This window comes from Callithrix jacchus, chromosome 19, assembly GCF_049354715.1.
Source record: "Callithrix jacchus isolate 240 chromosome 19, calJac240_pri, whole genome shotgun sequence".
Classification (NCBI taxonomy): domain Eukaryota; kingdom Metazoa; phylum Chordata; class Mammalia; order Primates; family Cebidae; genus Callithrix; species Callithrix jacchus.
Window position 1 is genome coordinate 39,348,678 of NC_133520.1, and position 22,364 is coordinate 39,371,041.

Here is a 22,364-nt window from a genome sequence, read left to right on the forward strand (position 1 = left end):
TGGGCCTTAACCTTTCTCCCAAGAAAGCAACACAGTTCCTGAAACACGGCCCTCTGCTGAGGTCCCTCAGCATAGTACGTAATTAGGGACTTCTAGACACAGAGTTTTCCCAGGGTTATCTATTTACTCCCTTCGTTTTACTTCTCTCCACACACACTGAAGGATGTTAGAATTCTTTGGAATTAGCCATGCCTGGCTAATTTTTGTATTTTTAGTAGAGACGTGGTTTCACCATGTTGACCAGGCTTGTCTCGAACTCCTGACTCCGTGCATGATCCGATTACAGGCATGAGCCACTGCGTCCGGCCCAGAAGTGTTCATTGAGTGACATGTCCCATCTGAATTGAAATATACAAATAGCTTTTATCATCTGCTAAACTTTGTGATTCTGTGTCTAGATTATTTTATCTGTTTCATTGACCTATTTGTCCATTACTAGCCTATATCACATTGTTTCAGTTATTATAATTTCTTTTTACTATCTGATAAAGTAAGTTCTTCATTCTCTCCTTTGATTGCATTTAGTATTTTGCTATTAAGAATATTATTGATAGGCTGGTGTCTCACACCTGTAATCCCAGCGCTTTGGGAGGCCGAGGCAGGATTGCTTGAACCCAGGAGTTTGAGACCATGATGGGCAATACAGTGAGGCCTCAGCTCTACTAAAAAAAAAAAAAATTAGCCAGGCATGGTGGCATGTGCCTGTAATCCCAGCTACCAAGGAGGCTGAGATGAGAGGATTGCTAGAGCCCAGGAGAGTGAGGCTGCATTGAGCTGTGGTAATAACACTGCACTCCAGCCTGGGCGACAGAGCGAGGTCCTATCTCAAAAAACAAACGCACACGATACTACTGATAGTGTACATTCTTGCATATGTCTTTTCCCTTTTTTTTTTTTTTGAGACAGAGTCTAGCTCTGTTGCCCACGCTGGAGTGCGTTGGTACAGTCTTTGCTCACTGCAGCCTCCACCTCCCAGGTTTAAGCAGTTCTGCTGTCTTACCCTCCTAAATAGCTGGGACTGTAGGCGCACACTACCACATCCAACTAATTTTTGTATTTTCAGTACAGATGGAGTTTCACCATACTGGTTGGGCCGGTCTCAAATTTCTGAAAGCAGATGATCCACCCACCTGGGCCTCCCAAAGTGCTGGGGTTACAGGCGTGAGCCATTGTGCCTGGCCCTGCCCAGCATTTCTACTGTATATGTAACAGCGTCTAAAGTATACCAATGTGTCTTTATTCTCTCAGGCAGTAAGAAGACTACATGGTTTATATAAACCCCAGACAGCAGCCATTATTGTCGTCGTGGAGTCAGTGTTTCGATTTTTTCCTATATACTGTATGCACCAGTACTTTGACATAATCATTCTTACTGCCTCTCAAACCTTCTGTCTGCATGTCTTTTTAACCTTATATAAATGTCATTTTGCCTGTATTTTTGCTGCTTCTATTGTTTTGTTTGAGACGGAGTTTCCCTCTTGTTGCCCAGGCTGGAGTGCAGTGGCCCAGGTTGGTATTGGCTCACTGCAACCTCTGCCTCCTGGGTTCAAGCAATTCTCCTGCCTCACCCTCCCGAGTAGCTGAGATTACAGGTGTGCGCCACCACGCCAAGCCAATTTTTTTTGTATTTTTAGTGGAGATGGGATTTTACCATGTTAGCCAGGCTAGTCTCGAACTCCTGACCTCAGGTGATCCACCTGCTTCGGCCTCCCAAAGTGCTGGGATTATAGACGTGAGCCACTGTGCCCAGTTGCTTTTATTGTTTAATAATATATTCTGACATTCATTCATATTGTTGCATGTAGCTGTGATTCATTCTCATCACTCCGTTGAGTGAGTTTTAATTTTTATTTAATTTTTCATTTTTAGAAAATTTTGTTCAAGTCGACTTGACTTTTCTTTTATAACATTTACAGTCTTCCTTATGAAGCTAAAGCACTGATTTACAGAAATATATTAGTAATTTACTTTCTAGTCTCTGAAGTCTTTGATAATGATTCTGCTGGCTGTTGGTACCTTGTGTGTTTTGTTATTTGGACTGTGAGTTTATTTTCTTTATTGCTTTAACTTTGAGAATTGTTTGAGATTCCACAGGATATGTGGTTGTTTCTGTAGGTTGCTTAGAGCATTACCAACTTGAAAATACTTAATAATAAATTATTCTCTTGAGGATTTCATATAACATAGCTTGAATTCCGGCCACACATTTGTATGAAAGAAAATGTTCTTTTTCTGAGTCATGGTCAGTGTGGACAGCTTTATTAATTTCCATCCTGTACGATGAGTATTTTTCTTGCTCACCTTTAGGCCAATATAGCCTGGTGAGGTTTAATGGCGTTAAGGGAAGGCTCTTATTAGTTCCCTTTGCCCTAAACTTTATCTTTTGCCTCTGGATCTTAGAGTGCCTGAAATAAGATCAGGGTTCCCAGGACTGGTTTTGATAGCTAACCAACTCAGACATTCAGAAAGATTATTTTATATTTTAACTACTATTTTTCATTGTTTATGATAGGAGTAGTCATTCTGGGAATCTGATCTTCTAAATGAAACACAATTTATATATTTTCTAACTAGCAAAAGATATGTACCAAACTCAATTTCTGAGGTTTCTGTGAATTTACACATTTTTCTGCCCCTTTACTGAAGAAATAATTTTTCTAAAATATACCAATCACTTTTTTTTCTGGGGTGGGGGGAATGGTGGTGGTGAAGTGTTCTTTGCAAGTAAGTTAGACAGTGAGATGGATTGCACTGAACTCGTGTTCAAATAATCTAGTGAATAATGTATATCCTTAGGACGTCTTGCTTAATGAATGTTTACTTTCCTAACGCTGTTTGGGAATTATTTTCTTAAGAGGCAATACCTTAGGCACAGAAGCATGCCATTTTTTTTTGAGACTGGATTTTGCTTTGTTGCTCATGCTGGAGTGCAGTGGCACAATCATAGCTCGCTGGGGTAGGGTACAGCCTTGAACATCTGAGATCAGTTTATCCTCCTGCATCAGCCTCCCAAGTAGCTGGGACTTATAGGGGCAAGCTCTGACATCTGGCCAATACATATTTTATAACCAGATTTCTGGATTTAATTAAGTATACTATGTACAAATGTATCATAATGTTTTCTTTTAAAAATATTTACAGTGGAAGTATGCAAGACCTAAGAGCTCAAGTGACTAGTGGTCTCCTGCCGTTTCCAGAAGTGACTATTCAAGCACTTGGCGAAGACGAAATAACATTAGAATCTGTGCTTCGTGGAAAGTTTGCTGCAGGTAAAAATACTGTTGCCAAACATACTAATACAATCGATTTGTAAGATAAATAATAAGTATATATTGTATTTTCTTTATGTGGAAGAAGAAAAAGTAGAAGCTGAGATCTACAATTACATATATAACATCTATAAACTCTTGAACACATTATCAGTGAACCTCTGATTGGGGGGTTATAGTTAATTTTTCCTTATTGAAAATCCCATATATTTTGTATCTTAGTATTATCTGTGTTTGGGAAGTAAAAATAACATGCCACTAGTTTTTCTTGATAATTAGGAAGTTTTATTGTTGGTGAATTTGGATTAGAACCTGGATAGTGTCATAAGTAGAAAAATCTAGGGCCCTTGGTAGTAAAACATTTTCAGAAAGTCTCATTTTCCAATTTCATTCGCTTGAATAAGATCTTAATATGTAACTTAGATTGTGTAATACATCAGACCATACTAAAGAAGCCTGCTCTTAGAGATCTTGGTCTAATGAAGGATACTGCAGAAGACTGCTGAAAATAAGTTTCATAGCCATCTTCCCAGCAGGAAGTAAAGCATATGTATCAGTCATTTTCTATTTACAGTGCTATTCTCTTGAATGTTAAAAGGAGCAACAGTACTTTCTAGATGCCAGGCATTGTATAATGACTTTTCATTGGAGTAGGTATAAGTCTTTTCTAAATAGCCGCTGTTCTGTGTAACTGAGAATGAAATAGTCTAGTTGATGCCAGTGACACGGATAAGTATCAGAAAGGAGCTTGGAACCCTGGCATTCTCAGACCCCACCCTGCCATGCTGCTTTCTTAAACTGTGGCTTCCCTTAGCTATAAACTTATATATCCAACTTGGATGCTTGATGGGTATCTCAAATTTAGAAATAAAAGTTATCATTCATCTGGTTGTTCAAGCAGAAATTTGGGGTCTATTCTTGATTCTCGTTTTACTCACCTTTCTGTGTGTAATTCATCAGCAAGCAAATCCAGTTAGTTCTACCCCTAAGATGAATCTCCAGTCAACCCACTTTTCTCTGTCTAGTCACTAGGCTGGTGTCATCTTTTGCCTGCTGCTACTCTGTGCTTCTCCTTGTCCGTTCTTTGCTTAGCAGCTGGAGTAGTATTTAAAAACATACCCAGATCACATAGTCACTGACTTGATTTAGACCCTCCAGTGACTTTATACATTGCAGGCAGAGTAAAATCCAAACATGACTAGTAGGCGGAAAAGAGGTTCTGATATTTCTTATTGTTATGCTAGTTATATCTTAATTTCTCAATTGGACTGTGAACTCTTCAGAGCTAGAATAATGTGTTATATTTTATAACTGCCATAGCTCCTAGTTTAAATCGTTTAAGGTGTAATAGAGTAGTTAAAGCATGAGTTTTGGAGTTAAACAGACTTGAGATCTACTTCTGGCTGTGCTGCTTTTTGACTTTGGACAGGGTTTAGCTGCCTTATTGCTATATTGAGGTGTGATAACGAATAGATGAAATAATTTATTCAAGCATATACCGTGGTGGCTTTTACTGAATGACTGTTGTTATTACAATGATAGTGCTTGATATGTTTTTCTAAGTTGAGGATCACTATGTTGTATAAATGCTTAGGTTTCATAATGAACATATATATTTATATGTAAATGAGCTAACTGCTGTTTGTTGTGTATATAGAGTATTAAAATAAGCTATTTTTTTTCATCTAGGGAAAAATGGACTTGCGTGCTTGGCTTGTGGGCCACAACTTGAGGTAGTAAACTCAATGACAGGAGAGCGGTTGTCTGCCTACAGATTCAGCGGAGTCAGTGAACAGCCTCCTGTAGTTTTAGCTGTGAAAGAATTCTCTTGGCAGAAGAGAACTGGATTTTTAATAGGATTGGAAGAAACAGAAGGGAGTGTTCTCTGTCTTTATGACCTTGGAATATCAAAAGTAGTTAAAGCAGTTGTTCTTCCTGGAAGGGTAGGTACTGTTTAAAGATACCTAGACATTCTCTTTCAAAACTGAAGTCCTACTGGTTATACATAAGAGTTTACTTTCTGAAATTTCATTGACCTACAACATTTATAACTTGCGTACTTTTATGTATATGTGTTACTCATAGGTAAAGTGTTTAGAATAAAAATGAGGCTAAAAATGATGTTATTCAAGGAACCTAACATTTAAAATATAACTTCCTTATTGGTTAAAGCATTCCAGAGTAAAAATAGCAATGACGTCTAATGTTCTGATACTCTTTTTTTGTGGCAAGTAACATCTAAATCTTGTTCTTATCTCCAGTTGTGTTCTGTGAGGACACTTAAAGTTTATAAAAAAGTATTCATTACTATGCAATTTTTAAAATGTCTTTTCCTTTGGAGACTGTAATCTTGAAGCATTATGGAAAATATATGCTAGATTTTCAAGATACATACATTGAACTTGGTCTGTGCTTTTAAAGAGCTTGTAGTCTAGTGAGAGAAGATGAATGAATAAGATTATAGCATAAATATAATGAATACTTTGATAAATGTAAGCACTTGGAACATGTAGAATGGATAATTTCTAAAGAGTTGGACATTTTAGATAAAGAGCCTGGTGTGGAGCATTTGGGAAACTGGACTTAATTTAGAATGGCTGAAGAGGAGTAACGGGAAGGAAAAAGTGAGGGCGGAAATGGTGAGGATTCAAATTGTGATTGGCCTTGTTTGTAATCAGGGACTCTTGCAAGTCAATGGTAAAGTAATTTTCTTTTTTCTCTCTCTTTTTTTTTTTGAGACGGAGTATCACCTTTGTTGCCTGGGCTGGAGTGCAGTGTTGCAGTCTCGGCTCACTGCAACCTCGGCCTCCTAGGTTCGAGTGATTCTCCTGCTTCAGCCTCCCAAGTAGCTGGGATTACAGGCACCCACCACTATGTCTAGTGAATTTTTTGTATTTTTAGCAGAGACAGGGTTTCACCATGTTGGTCAGGCTGGTCTCGAACTCCTGACCTTGTGATTTGCCCGCCTCAGCCTCCCAAAGTGCTTGCATTACAGGCATGAGCCACCACGCACCGTCAATATCACTCTTTTAAATAAAGGTTGGGCCTCTTCAGTCTTTAAGGTATAAAGAGGACTTAAAACACCTTTTTTGTAGATGACAGGTTGATGGGGTACAGCAAACCACCATGGCACGTTTACCTATGTAACAGACCTGCATGTTCTGCTTGTGTACCCCAGAACTTAAAGTATAATAAAAAATAATTTTAAAAAATCTTTGTATTTGTTTTTTAAAGAGTAAAGAGTAAATTTTTCTGGAGTGATCAGTTTTTACTCTTAGGAGAAGAGGCTGTATAACCCTAGAGTAGCTGTTTAAGAGCTTAAAAGTGAGAACAATTCAGACTTGAGTTTTATGCTTAATGATTTTATGGCTTGAATAACTAGACTAACTTTCTAAGCCTCGTGTTATTTCATCTTGAAGGAGAGAGAATCACACGTAGCCTACTCTCAAAGCATTGTCCTGAACATTAAATCAGCCAGTTAACACAATGCCTGGCATATAGTAAGCTCTCAGTAAACATTGGTTGTTAGTCCAACTGCGTGATTCTTATGTATTGAATAGTGTTATAATTCCTAATATAGCTGAAGATTTCATTATTCAGATCACAAGTATTACATGCAGATTTATTCTGTATTTAATAATGCTTAAATTCGTTACAACTGATAACCTGCTTTAACTTAAGTTTATTGTGCTGTTAATTGATTTTCTCACTTTGCAGAAGAAAAGCAAGTTACGTATTATGTGTTCTAGGTAACAGCTATTGAACCTATCATTAATCATGGAGGAGCCAGTGCAAGCTCTCAGCATTTACATCCAAGTCTGCGATGGCTTTTTGGAGTGGCAGCTGTGGTAACTGACGTTGGACAGATCCTTCTTATTGACCTATGTTTGGATGACTTGTCATACAACCAAAATGAAGTCGATGCATCAGGTAATCAGTTCTTTACTTGAAACCAAAAATTGAGCACCTGGATATTCTGATGCAGTATTTTTTAAAGTAGCCAAAATTTTTTATAGCAGCTGGAGTAAAATAAAAGATACCTTCCTGTCTATTGAAAAAGGTACTTTAAAATCTTTTTTCTTCTATTGTTTGAATCTGAGCACAGTGGATACTTCTTGGATAAGACACTGTTTTGTTGATCAAGTGTTCATATATTCTCAACTAGGCCTTGAGAAAGGTAGTGATAATTGATTTCATTCGGTTCCATGTATATACCTGAATAAGATCTATTCTTAAGTAAATGCTGGAATAAGGGCTAAGTATAAGAAGTCTTTATTTTTATCATCCAGTATGAAATTATCCTGCAATGCAGGTTCTAATATAGTGTTTTTGACATATTGTTTATGTTTCTATGGTAACACCAAGATAGAATTAAAATAATCGGAAATAACAGAGTGATTGAAAGTCTTTCACAAAATAACACCTAAAATAGAAGTAATGCTATTCAGATTCTAAGAAAATAAAGCAAATTTTCTCCTTTAAATGCTTATATTTATAAAATTAATGTTTTTTTCAAATACTTTTGGTTTTTGAAAATTATGTGACTGGTTTATATAGAAAGGAAGAGCTAACCTAAAAATGTGTATTTTACTCCTAATTTTTAGAAAAGGGCTGTTTGACCCTGAAAACCTTTTGACTTTGGCTTTGTGAGGGCATTCTTGGTTCTGAGGACTGGAATATCACTGTCGCTCTTTATTTATTGATCAGCTTAGAAATAGACACAAACTGTCCATATTTTATCTAGTTTATAATGTACATACTAATCAAAATTGTCAGCGTATTAAAAATCTGATTAAAACTGCTGTTGGTGGCTGGGCATAGTGGCTCACGTCTATAACCCTAGCACTTTGGGAGGCCGAGGTGGGCAGATCACTTGAGGTCAGGAGTTTGAGACCAGCCTGGCCAACAAGGTGAAACCCTGTCTTTGCCAAAAATACAAAAATTAGCCAGGTATGGTGGTGTTTGCCCATCCCAGCTACTTGGGAGGCTGAGGCCCAGGAGAATTGCTTGAACCGGGAGGTGGAAGTTGCAGTGAGCTGAGATTACACCACTCTACTCCAGCCTGGGCAACCAAGTGATACTCAATCTCAAAAAAAAAAAAAAAACTATACCTAACAAGAAATGGAAGGGCCAAAATCATCTGAATAAAAATATGCAAAATCAAACCTGAAAAAATTAGACTTGGCAGAAATAATGGTCATATATGCACTTTAAAAAAATCTTCATAGGGCCGGGCGTGGTGGCTCAAGCCTGTAATCCCAGCACTTTGGGAGGCTGAGGCGGGTGGATGGCGAGGTCAAGAGATCAAGACCATCCTGGTCAACATGGTGAAACCCTGTCTCTACTAAAAATACAAAAAAATTAGCTGGGCATGGTGGCGCGTGCCTGTAATCCCAGCTACTCGGGAGGCTGAGGCAGGAGAATTGCCTGAACCCAGGAGGCGGAGGTTGCGGTGAGCTGAGATCATGCCATTGGGTAAGAAGAGCAAAACTCCGTCTCAAAAAAAAAAAAAAAAACTTCATAGATGAAAGCTATACTTTAAAAGTTGTTATGTATACAAACCTGATTGATTAATAAAATTTTTGCATGATGTTTAAATGAAAAGAATTGATTAGCAAAAACAATAAAAATGAATTTGTAGACTATTAGAAATGGTTTGACTGCTCTTTATAGAAGATCGTTCAAAGAATTAAGTAGGCTGGCTGGCCTTTTGTTTCAGAGTATATTTTGTGGTTAGTTTAGGTGTAAGGCTAATTAAATGCTTATATTCATACTGAAAATTGCCTTCAAGTCAATATGATAGCGTTAAAACATTTCGGAGGTTGATAATCAGTAGGTGCACAAGGATAATTATGTAACAACAGTCTCTGGATTATGATCAGAAGCATTTCCCAATTTTGACATTTAGGAAGCAGTTGAATTTTATAGCACAAAAAATTAAGCTTTTGTTTACAAAAGTAATTTATGATTACAACTGTTGAGGCTTCACTGAAATACACCAAGATAGGAAAGGAAGTTCCAAACATACAGTATAAATAGTTCTGCAACTTCCCCAGACTTAACCGGTTTTTTAATGTATCTTTCCACATCAGAATACACAGGGTTTACCCGTTTCTTTTGAGTAAGTTTGTAGTATCCCATTGTGTGAACTGTTGATTGTGGCAAAATCTGATCACTTGTTCTCTGAAAAAGACATCAGAAGCAGAAGTGATTTGGAGGTGGGGGGTCTGCTCTAGGACAGTGTGATATGTTTTCCCCTTTGCAACAATGAGAAAATCTGCTCTTGCACAGTGGTTATATTAAATCTATGGGTCTGAATTTTTTTCTTTTTTTGTTGAAGATTTTAGACATCTTCAGATAGAAGAAATAGGAGTTCCTGTATTCCTATCACCCAAATTCAAGTTAATTTCAACATTTACCATACGTGTGTCTATTTATTTCATTCCTCTTTCCTCCTTTGCCTCTTTTCCGCTGTGTTAGTTTAAAGCAGATAGGGATATTTTATTACATAGTCAGAATGCCAGTCATTCCTAACATTAACACTTCTTTGGTATAGTCTGATATCTACTGTATGATCAAATCGATGTGATTATTCAAAGCATCTTTTTTTTTTTTTGAGACGGAGTTTCGCTGTTGTCACCCAGACTGGAGTGCAATGGCACGATCTCGGCTCACCGCAACTTCCGCCTTCTGGGTTCAAGCAATTCTCCTGCCTCAGCCTCCCAAGTAGCTGGGACTACAGGCACACACCATCATGCCCAACTAATTTTTGTATTTTTAGTAGAGACGGGGTTTCACCTTGTTGACCAGGATGGTCTCGATCTCTTGACCTCGTGATCCACCCGCCTCGGCCTCCCAAAGTGCTGGGATTACAGGCTTGAGCCACCGGGCCCGGCCTCAAAGCATCTTTTTACATTCGAATTGTTTGGACTGGAAGTCAGACACAGTCCGCACATTAATTACATTTGACAGTTACGTCTCAAGTCTCCTTGAATGTACAATGTACATTAGTCCTCTTTCTGTCTTCTCTGTTTTTATTTTTAGTACCATTGACTTGCTGAAGAAGTTATTTCATAGTATATTCCATATTTTGGAATTAACTGTGGTTTCACGTTATATCATTTATATTTTTGATCTGCAAATGTAAATTAGCTCTGGTTATAGACTAAGGTTTAACATTTTGTCAAGGTACTTTGGAAGTGCTGAGTACTTCATATTGTATCACATCAGGAGACATGGTGTCTGGTTGTTACTATTAGTTATCAGTGGATTGATGTGATGACAGCATGATTCATCCTTTTTAAAGTCTCATCAACCTATAAACTAGTGGTTCTCAAGAGTGGTGGGTGGGGGTGAATTTTGTCCTCCAGGAGATGTTTGGCAACGTTAGAAGACATTTTTGATTGTTACTGCTGGAGGGAGATGGTGCTACTTGCTACTAGTAGTTAAGAGACTAATGATATAGCTTAGTGTCTTAGGGTGTACAGGATAGCCCTCATGGTAGTGCACCCTTACCTGTGAGGGATATGTTTGAGACCCCCAGTGGAGGCCTCAACCACAGATAGTACCAAACCCTGTATACATTATGATTTTTCCTTAAGTCAAGAACTCTCACGGTTTCATTTAAAGGAAGCCCTTTACAGCTTGTCTTTGGTGTATCTGAATTGCCAGCATGACTACTCTTGTGTTTGGGGGCCATTGTTAAGTCAAATGAGGGTTACTTGAACACGAGCACTACAGTATTGTGACAGTTGAGCTGATAACCAAAATGGCTATTAAGTGTGGCATATACAGTGTGGATACACTGGACAGAGCAATTTATGTCCCTTCGATGGTAGCAGATTTCATCACACCACTTAGAGCAGTATGCATTTTAAAACTTAGGAATTTAATATTTTTGGGCTGTGGTTTACTATGGGTAACTGAAACTGGACAGCAGAACGGCAGATAACGTTCTGTATCTGTGCAGGGAATACTGTAATGCCAAAATTGCAAATACTTTCAATTAATTGTTTCCTTAAGATTCTTGGATAAGTCACTTATTTCATTAAGGGCTGCAAAATGATGATTTTATGTTCTGTCAGTGTAGAGAATAATTTTCTCATTAAGTAGAGCTTTTTGGTCACTCTGAAGCAATGTGTACAGAACAGGCAGGGTAAATGTTTATTATTTCTAAGTACTGATTTTCAGAGTAAATGGGTGTGATACCAAGTTACTTCCAATGGTTCAATATAAGGCCTTTTGTAGGTGGGGAAGGTAGGCTTCTCCCTCACCCCACACCCCTTTTTGAAGGTTAGCATATTTAATGTGTTTCATTAATTTTATTGCTTTTGATGCCCAAAATGTCCTGTCTTTGGTAATGAGAGCCCTTTCATGTTGTTGATGCATTCCCTTTCATCTGTGATAGCCTCCTAGATTACTGGCGTAAGATGTACCAGGCTCATTTTATGTATTTTCCTTCCCCTGACCTGGAGTCAGCCATTGCTCCAATGAAAGTATTAAGGTAGTAGTTCTAAATTTCAATAAAGAAATAATCAGTTTTATTTATTATTGTTAACCATAAAAAAAATTCTACCTTCGAGAGTAGTTGAGATGTACTGAGAGAATTTTTTTTTTTTTTTTTGAGACAGAGTCTCACTGTCGCCAGGCTGGAGTATCGTAGTGCAATCTTGGCTCACCGCAACCTCCGCCTCCTGGGTTCAAGCAATTCTCCTGTCTCAGCCTCCTGAGTAGCTGGGATTACAGGCACGTGCCACCATGCCCAGCTAATTTTTTGTATTTTTAGTAGAGACGGGGTTTCACCGTGTTGACCAGGATGGTCTCGAACTCTTGACCTCGTGATCCTCCTGACTCAGCCTCCCAAAGTGCTGGGATAACAGGCATGAGCCACTGCACCTGACTAGAAAATTTTTAAAAATTATATAATTAAATGTACTTTTAAAATTTTAGCATTTAAATAGTTAAGAATGGCAGTTTTCTAGTTTAACATACTTTTGTTATCACTGAACTTTTAATTTCAGTTAACTTGATTTAACTCAGTTGACTTCATTTGTAGCTTGAATAATGGATGACTCATTTGTTTTTAATGCTGTTTAGTTTTTTAACCGCATTTGTCTAATTTGTGTTTTTAGATCTTGAAGTTCTAACTGGTATCCCAGCTGAAGTACCGCGCATTAGAGACAGTGTGATGAGAGAAGGGCGCCATCTGTGTTTCCAGTTAGTAAGTCCGACAGGAACAGCCATTTCAGCTCTTAGTTACATCAGCAGGACCAACCAGCTTGCTGTAGGCTTCTCTGATGGCTATTTAGCACTCTGGAACATGAAAAGCATGAAAAGAGAGTAAGTGTAACTTTTTCCCTTATTTGATTATAGGTAGTTTCTTTTTGCATATAGCTTGTGTTCAGTTACTAATATTTAAAAATGAGGATAGTGAGGCCGGGCACGGTGGCTCAAGCCTGTAATCCCAGCACTTTGGGAGGCCGAGGCGGGTGGATCACGAGGTCAACAGCTCGAGACCATCCTGGTCAACATGGTGAAACCCCGTCTCTACTAAAAATACAAATAATTAGCTGGGCATGGTGGCGCATGCCTGTAATCCCAGCTGCTCAGGAGGCTGGGGCAGGAGAATTGCCTGAACCCAGGAGGCGGAGGTTGCGGTGAGCCGAGATCGTGCCATTGCACTCCAGCCTGGGTAACGAGCAAAACTCCGTCTCAAAAAAAAAAAAAAATTAGGATAGTGATAAAAGGGTGGGTAGATTAATGATTGAATGATTGAGTATGACTAATTTTTCATGGCATTAAATCAATTTGAATACCATAAAGGAGTGACTTAGCATATGAATTTAGCTTGATTTTTTTTTTTTCAATGTTACTTAAAAGGCATTATAGTCATTGCGTTTAATAACATGCTGGTAAAGCATGACTTTGTAACTTTACAATGTTTGGGGAAACAGCAGACCTTCTATAAGAAGGATGGCTCATAAAATTATACTGCATTTTAATGATGCCCTTTAAATATTTAGATACATAAATGCTTATCATTGTATTATAGTTCTCTGCAGTATTCAGTACAGTGACACGCTATACGGGTGAGTAGACTAGGAGCAACAGGCTCTACCATCTAACCTAGGTATATAGCAGGCAGTACCATCTAGGTTTGTGTTACCATACTGTGCAATGTTTGCACAAGAACTGAATCCCTAACCAGCATTTCTCAGAACAGATCCCCTGTTGTTAAGTGACACATGACTGTTTGTATAGTATGAGTTCTTTCAGAAGTACCTTCCCAATAATTATCTATGGAAAGTAACAGCTTAGAAAAAGTATTCTCGGTTGAGAGGAAAAAAAAGATTTTTAAAAATCAAGATTACAAAATACTTGGATTTCCAATTTTTTATGCTTTCAAAAAGTCCCCAAAATGTAATTATATTGATGCTTTGTAGCTGTTTGTTAAGAGTTAAATAGTGGCCTGTTTGGCACTTGTCAGTTTATTTGTTTCTCAGTTTTTCCTGAGGCATAATGGTGTGTTTTCCTGAGTAATTTGTTTTATGGGAAGAGCGTGTCAACTCTTTGCTGTTATCCTTTTGTCAGCTCATGCCTCTGAATTTGCTTTTAAAGACCTACCTGGAGTACCTACCTGGCTTCTACAGCATTGCTTTCTTAAATGCTGGCGTCTCCTGGTCAGTTTTTGCTTTTTTAGGAGTTTATGGGAACTCTTCAGTTTCTAGCTCATCTTCTGTTGTAGTAGCGGGGAAACGGATGCCAAACGCAAGCAGCTGAGAAGTGTTCTGGCAGTATCTCATCTCGTTGTAGGGTACTCTTTGTGAGTGAGCAATATGTAGTGGTGTACATTGAGTATGTCTCTTAGGAGCAGTTTACACATACCTGAATGCATACACTTGAGTAATTCTGACTTCCCAGTTCTGTCTCTGGGGGATGGGCGATGTGACTGTGGTCTTGATGTCTTGTCCCCTGGGTATTTCTGCAAATAAGATGACTTGGCCATGCCTCACAGTTCACTCATTTTGGGGGATTGTATGAACAGTTGGTTGCTTAACCCAAATTCTTCCTTGATACACCTTTTTCCTTTCTATAAAATAACTTAAATATATGAAATGTACTAATTTTTCTGTTTCAGATACTACATACAGTTGGAAAGTGGAAGAGTTCCTGTATATGCTGTCACTTTTCAGGAACCTGAGAATGATCCTCGTAATTGCTGTTATTTGTGGGCTGTTCAGTCTACACAAGATAGGTAGGTCTGATATGTATGATTTTTAAAAATTAGTCAAAAATAGAACAGGTTTTAATTTCTCTTGGAAAGTTTTGCACTTAGACATAGTCTTTTTTAGTGAAGACAGTTCTCTTCAGTGAATTAGTGAGTTGTAGATGAAGTTGTTTTAAAAGTTAAGTGGTGGTTTCTACGTGCTTGAATAATTCTGAGATATCAGAAGAAATTGTGCTTAACTTACTTGCACGTTTTTTACAGAATAAGAGAATCCTCCAAGTATGCTGCTCTCTCGTTCTTAGTCCCAGTACCCTGCTCTCATTCTTTTAAGTATACTTGGAGATTGAGAACAAGAGAGCTGGGTACTCAGCAAAGGCCTGAGGAGTGAGTAGTGTGGTGTGAGGAACTTCAGGAAGGTGTGGTATGCTAGAACAAGTAAAAGAATTAACGAGTAGTAATAGGAGTTATGGAAAGGGATCAGCTTACAGCACTTACTGCATGCTTCACGCTTGAGTACTACAGCGTTGATCTAATATCTTCACTTTGTGTCTTTATTGTATGGGCCTCATCTTTGTGGTCCTGGACAACATTCACATTTAAAAAAATTTTTTCCCCACCCTTCCCCAACCGCCTTTTCTGCTCTCTACACTTCGCACCATCCTTTGAACATCTACATTTTAAGTAAAAGAATACCAAGATGGAGGAAGAGACCAGGACAAAGGCACAAAGGACATTTTGTCTGTTAAGGAAGGTTCTCTGAGGTTACCATAGGATAATTCTGATTATATCTGGCCACAGCTTTCCTGCAGGGCTCCTGCACCTAGCTGCAAAGGAAGCTGGGAAATGTCAGGCAGCCATGTGTCTAGAGTATGCCCAGTGAGGAAGGAATGTTTAAGAAAGAATATTTGAGTAATCAGTCTTTGCCACTTAAGATATCAGCTGCCGTATGCCAACAGCATCAATTTAGTTATTAGAATTAATAAAAAATAAAAATCAGTTATTTCAAAGGATTACATTTTATGAAAACCACCAAATAATACTCAGTTCTTCACAGTGATCTTCGTTTTGTCACATGCACTCAACATTGTAAGCAAACTAGTTACTTGGACAGTAAGAGATATTTAATGTATTAATATATTTAGTGCATTTGGGTTCTTTTCTGTTTCAGTGAAGGGGACGTTTTGAGTTTGCATTTGCTACAACTGGCCTTCGGTGATAGAAAGTGTTTGGCATCAGGACACATCTTATATGAGGTAAATGGTCATTGTACATGGGCTATATTACCATTTGGTTGCTTTTCTATTTTAAACGTGTTGTCTTTGTTTCAAGATACTGAAAAGCTATTCTGATATCCAAGTTAATGTTGTATTTATAATATAGTAGAAGTGTTAGAGATCTTCTTTAATCTCTTGATCAGAATATCCAGTAGATTAGAGATCTGTTTTACCTATTTACCAAGGTAGCACTATTAACTTCTCATGTATCCTTTTCCTCTACAGTGAGGGGACTGGAGTAGACTCAGCCTTGTGGCTTATTTGATACCCAGGAAAAATAATTCGACTTTGTTGCTTTAACATACCAAGCATTAAGCCATGGGGTGATTTTTATAAGAGAGTATATGCATCTGGACTTTTAGATGGCTACCTGTTTTTCTGGCTGAATTCCTGAGGAAGTAGTGGGGGTGCTGCTAATAGCCATATTTTGTACACCTCACATACCTGTCCCTAAAACTGACTTTTCTTCATCTAGTGTTTGGCGGGTATATAGAATCCATAAACTCCCTGGATTATGTATGGCATTTTTATGATGATGCATTTTTATGGGAAGTCTCATAGCCTTTTGTCAGATTCCTAAAAGTATCAATAAGCTAAAAAAAAAGGTCTGAGAACTATTCTAGAGCTAAAAAAAGGTCTAAGAACTATTCTAAGAATTTCTGTGAGAACACAGCTGTAGGATTGCTGGTCTGGGATGTATGCATATGTGGTTTAGATCGTTATTCCAGTTTATATATCCACCAGTAGTGCATGAGAGCTTTGTTTAATAACAACTTTAGAAGACTTATTGGAAATTATTTTGAGAGACTAAATCTCACTTTTTATTTTAAAGTATGTAAAATTTTAGAGGCTTTTCCTATGATCTGTTCTCTTCAGTTTAAAATTGTTTTCTTTGTATTGTGTGAACAGTCTTTAAATTTGGAGAATATTTAATTTTAGAATGGCCTTTTGCCTAGAATCAGATTAATATTTGTGTACATTTTATGTTATAGGGGTTAGAGTACTGTGAAGAAAGATACACTCTGGACCTGACAGGTGGCATGTTTCCTTTGAGGGGACAGACGAGTAATACCAAATTGTTGGGATGCCAGAGTATAGAGAAATTTCGATCTCACGGTGACAGGGAGGAAGGCATGAATGAAGGTTAGTTAAAGTAATCTTAATTTTGTCATGTGGAGGCTTGATGTAAAATTTATGACAGGTATTTTTTCTAGATTTCATACCCTGGCAGTTAAGAAAATTAGTGATTACAGAATTTATTCAGGTCTATATGAAATTCTAGATATTTCTTGCTCCCCAGATTGCTATGGAGAACTAAAAAATAAAATAGGTTAGGGGAATGAAGGACCCTTTTATTGAATCTAGTTCTCAAAACAGACAGGCAAAGGTGATTCCGAGCCTGAGCTAGTGTGACTAGTCTTTGAATGACGTCCTCCTGTGTATTTTTGAGCCATTTGTGGCACACAGGCCTTGGTTGTCTTGAACGTTTTCTGTTACCTTTAGTGTCACCGCTTTTTCCAGCAGAGTAAAATTTGCATGTTTTTTAAGCCAGATTATCATCTAGCAGCCCTTTCACTAGCCATGACCTTTGACATTTCAGAGCCCTGTTTCTCCATCTCTAAGTGGGATAATGCAGTTAGACCTTTGGCAAAGGGTAGTTGGGAGGTTTAAATGAAATAGCATGCTAGGCTCATTCCATTCCGGAAGTGCTCACCAGGGCCCTGGTTGTATTTGTGTTCTGATTGGAATCTACCGTTACAGTGGCTTTACCTACAAATGGCCTCTTTGCTAGGGTCAGTATCTGTACTTCCGATTCAGTTTTCAGATCCAGTTAAACATGTGAAAAACAACTTGTCATGAGCTCACGTCTTTTTAAATTTTTATTTATTTATTTAGAGACAGGGTCTCACTCTTGCCCAGGCCAGAGTGTGGTGGCACTATCCTGGCTCGTTACAGCCTTGACCTTCTGGGCTCAGGCAGTTCTCCCATCTCAGCCTCCCAAGTAACTGGGACTAAAGACACACACCACCACACCTTCCTAATTGTTGTATTTTTTGTAGTGACAGGGTGTTTTTGTTTTTGTTTAGAGACAGGGTCTCAACTGTCGCCCAGGCTGGAGTGCAGTGGCGTGATACTGGCTCACTGTAACCTCTGCCTCCCAGGTCAAGTGATCCTCCCACCTCAGCCTCCTGAGTACCTAGGACTATAGGTGCATGCCACCATGCCCGGCTAATTTTTGTTTTTGTTTATGTAGAGATGAGGTTTTGCTGTGTGGCCAGGGCTGGTCCCAAATTTCTGGGCTCAGTCGATCTGCCCACCTTGGCCTTCCAAACTGCTGGGATTACAAGCGTGAGCCACTGCACCTGGCCATGCTCTCTCTCATTCCCCATTCTTTCTATTACAGTAGTGTTTCAGGTTTTTACTTTCTTCTCTTACTCTATTCCTGTCTTCCCATTCCGCAGGCACTGTCCAAGCACTTGTCTTTTTCCCCCTTTACCATGTAACTAGATAAGTCCTTCTCAACTAAGGCTCATCTAAATGATGAAAGCCTTAATGCCCAAAGGCTTCCATTTGAGGAAGGAACTTCTCTAGTACTAGCTCCGTATCGTCCTTGGCAGAGAGACTTTTCTGCCTCTAATACTTCAACGTTGGTCAAGTATTAACTGAAAACAAGGATGTAACTTCTGATGAGTGAGTACTTTTTAATAAGACCTTAAAATTGAGAAACAGTCCAGATGCAAGTGAATGAATGTGGTCTTATATACAAATGATAGAAATGCATTTTGATGAATCAAATGAAATATGAATTAAACCTCTTAGAAATTTATGAGAAAATCTCACTACAATTCTGTTGAGGTGATTTTACTTTGAGATTCTTTATTTTTTAAAGTTACCTTTTTTTCTTTCAGCTCTATCTCCTGACACTAGTGTTTCAGTCTTTACCTGGCAGGTGAATATATATGGACAGGGAAAGCCTTCTATATATTTGGGGCTTTTCGACATAAATCGTTGGTATCATGCACAAATGCCAGATTCGTTAAGGTATGATTCTTCTTTTCTCTCTCTCTCATCTCTCTGGTATTTGTATGTATAGCTGATCAGTGACTTAGTAATGTTTGAATTTTTCTTTTAGGTCAGGAGAACATCTACATAACTGCTCTTACTTTGCACTGTGGTCATTGGAGTCTGTTGTAAGTCTGACTTCTCCACATGACATCTTGGATATATTAGTACATGAGAGAAGTTTAACTCGAGGAGTCCCTCCTTCATATCCACCTCCTGAGCAGTTTTTTAATCCAAGTACTTATAATTTTGGTATGTAGTTCCTTAACATTACCTTTTGTATGCACAAAAATACATAATTGTATACATTTTGTAGTTTATACATTTAGTGTTATCTGTTTATATCTCACTGTTAGTTAACATATGAATAACTTTAGAGAACTAATACATGCACGGGAGAAATTTAGTGTTTACATGTTTTATAAATGAATTTGACTTATTTTGAACTTGCTAGGAAAGATCGACTTTCACATCTGGTGTATTTTGTAATAGTTATTTTTTTGCTGTGTTTCTCAGCTGTGCTTGGAGTTTTGGGGTTTTGTTTTTTGCTTTATTGTTGCTTTGCTGTGTAATAGATTTAAATAAAGTAGAAAAGTTTATTTAAAGATTTATTACATGTAATAATTTGACACCTTGTCTTGCAGTCTGGATAAATTTTGTTCTATTAATGCCATTTTAAATATATGTAAGTGGATTGTTTTTTAAATCTTTTTTTAGATGCCACTTGTTTGTTAAACTCGGGAGTTCTTCATGTGACTTGTACTGGCTTTCAGAAGGAGGTGGGTAACAAGTAGCGATTTCTCAGTTGAACTGAAGTGAGACCCTGCAGTATGGTTGATTCGTGGAGCTAAGTTTTAGTTAGTGTTAGTTATACTGACAATTGTTTCAGCTTAAATGGTAGCTTCTGCTAGCTTTAGGAGATTAGCAACTAGTACTATCAGTTACTAATGACAGCCTGCCAGAAGACGTGTTGAATGTTTTTAGCAGGTAATTGATGTGGATGGTAATTTAACCTCAAGCTTTCTGTCTCCTCAGAAAGAAGGTACCTAGCACAGTGGTACAGTGCCTGGCACAGGAAAAAAACAAAAAAACAAAAAAGGATGTGGAAAAATGGGTTTTTTTTAATGTGGAGTTTCGGTCTTTGTTGACCAGGCTGGAGTGCAGTGGCATGATCTTGGCTCACTGCAACCTCACCTCCCAGGTTCAAGCAATTCTCCTGTCTCTGCCTCCTGAGTAGCTGGAATTACAGGCGCCTGCCACCACACCCAGCTAATTTTTTGTATTTTTAGTAGAGACGGGGTTTCACCATGTTGGCCAGGCTGGTTTCAAACCCCTGACCTCAGGTGATGCACCTGCCTCAGCCTCTCAAAGTGTTGGGATTACAAGGGTGAGCCACAGCGCCTGTCCTGAAAAATACTTTTCTAGGGAAGCATGGTGTGGCAGACCTTTTCCTTCATAATCAGCTGGATGTCGCTGAATGCTATATTTATACTTTGTATCAAATGTCATTTACTTTAGGTAAAGAGGAATAGACTGCAGGAGCTTTTTCTCTGTGTGTGTTGGTTTAGTCAAGATGTCACCAAATCTGTCAGTTTATAGAGAAGATAACAGGGTTATACAGTTCATAAAAATATATAAGCTATCTTTTGCTAATAGTATTATCATTAACAACTAGTAAGCATTAGTTAAGCTTAAGAACCTAGAAACTCTGTTCCTTGCAAGGACATATAGTCTTTTATAATTTCCATTTGCTGTCTTTAAATTTTATGTGTCATTTATGAATCTTAAATTTGATGATTCAGATTGAGGATTGATTGACTGATATCTTACTAATTTATCTGTTACAGACTTTGACTTTTTTAAAGAAATCAGGAGCATCTCTCAATGAAGTCATTCCTGATGGTTATAATCGATGTCTGGTAGCTGGTCTTCTTTCCCCAAGATTTGTTGATACTCAGCCTTCCAGTTTAAGCCAAGTGAGATGATTTTTAACTCTACTGTTTCTTTCTCTTGGATCATGTCAATTAGCTTTCTATTATAATAAAAATGTATTAGAGAATTTCTGCAAAAGTAGATGAAGAAGTGTAATTGCTCCCTCTGGGTGATCGGTAGTTGGGGTCTTGGGTTTGGCTTAAAATTCCTACACTTAATACCCCCAATAGGCCAAAACTTGGCAGCAGATTCACTTAGCTGTGTAGAAGGATATAGGACAGGAAACACATCATGGCTGCATCAGGCTGGAATGCAGTGGCATGATCATGGTGCAGTCTTGGCTCACTACAACCTCCAACCTCCTGGGTTCAAGCGATTCTCCTGCCTCAGCCTCCTGAGTAGCTGGAACTACAGGTGTCTGCCACCACACCCGGCTAATTTTTTATTTTTAATGGAGACAAAATTTCCACATGTTGGTCAGGCTGGTCTCAAACTCCTGACCTCAAGTGATGCGCTTGCCTTGGCCTCCCAGAGTTCTGGGATTACAGGTGTGAGCCACTGTGCCTGGCCAGTTACTCTTCTCGTTGCGTGTTGTAGGACTTTGTGAACTGTAGGATGATAATGTTAGTCGCAGATGGTTTTGTTTTGTCCCTGGTATTAATGTAAATGGCTTCAGTGAGTCTCTGTTTAGAATCCTGCCTTCCTAGGGTTTGCGGACCATTATCGCGCTGTCATTCCCTCTGTGCCTATTTAATTTGTATTCACGTGAGTCCTTTTTGAAAAATCTTTTAATTTGCTCCTGTAATGAATGAAATTAATAGATTGCTTTGATATAAACCAGACTCGGTGATTTTTAAATTATTAGCTTTAAAGTGTACAGTTTGGTGGTTTTAATTCACAGAATTCTTCAACTGTCACCACATTCCATTTTAGGACATTTTTATTACTTCTAAAGAAAATTCTGTACCTATAAATAGTCACTTCTTCTCCCTTGTCTTCCTGCCTGCCCCATCCTACCCAGCTTTAAATAACTACTAATGTACTTTCTGTCTTTATAGATTGACCTATTCTAGACATTTCATATAAATGGGTCAAATAATATGTAGTCTTTTGTGACGGTCTTCTTTCATTTAGCATGTTTTCAAGGTTCATTTGTGTAATAGCAAATATCAGAACATCACCCCCTTTTATGGCTATATTACATTCTGTTGTATGAGTATGCCATAATTTGTTTATCTACAATTAATGGGCAGTTGGGTTGTTTCCACTTTATGGCTATTAGTTAGTAATGGTGCTGTGATCCTTCATGTGAAATTTTTGTTGGGGCGTGTATTTTTCTTTCTTTTCGGTATATACCTAGGTGTGGAATTGGTGGGTCATATGGTAACTCTACGTTTAGCATATTGAGAAACTGCCAAACTGTTTTGCAAAGTGGCTGTACCATTTTACATTCCCACCAGCAGTGTATGAGAGTTCCAGTTTTAACACATCCTTACCAGTGCTGGTTATTGTTTTAATTATAGCCATTCTTACGGGTTATACTGATTATTTTTGGCCTTAAGATTTTTTTTTCTGAACCAGAACTTGCCTATGATCTCA

General features: G+C 38.2%; 1 protein-coding gene across 5 annotated transcripts in view; it reads left to right on the forward strand.

The window, feature by feature from the left end:
• AHCTF1 (AT-hook containing transcription factor 1) overlaps positions 1-22,364 on the forward strand; it is an 84,345-nt gene that overhangs the window by 7,814 nt on the left and 54,167 nt on the right. For all 5 annotated transcript variants that reach the window (XM_008985681.5, XM_078357165.1, XM_078357166.1 and 2 more), the window contains exons 2-12: positions 3,142-3,269; positions 4,959-5,212; positions 7,019-7,199; positions 12,401-12,608; positions 14,407-14,523; positions 15,665-15,749; positions 16,763-16,913; positions 18,680-18,812; positions 18,904-19,085; positions 19,551-19,612; positions 20,681-20,809. In XM_008985681.5, the coding sequence (XP_008983929.4) occupies positions 3,149-3,269; positions 4,959-5,212; positions 7,019-7,199; positions 12,401-12,608; positions 14,407-14,523; positions 15,665-15,749; positions 16,763-16,913; positions 18,680-18,812; positions 18,904-19,085; positions 19,551-19,612; positions 20,681-20,809 (1,623 nt within the window). In that variant the 5' untranslated portion in view covers positions 3,142-3,148. The remainder of the gene's footprint in view (positions 1-3,141; positions 3,270-4,958; positions 5,213-7,018; positions 7,200-12,400; positions 12,609-14,406; positions 14,524-15,664; positions 15,750-16,762; positions 16,914-18,679; positions 18,813-18,903; positions 19,086-19,550; positions 19,613-20,680; positions 20,810-22,364) is intronic.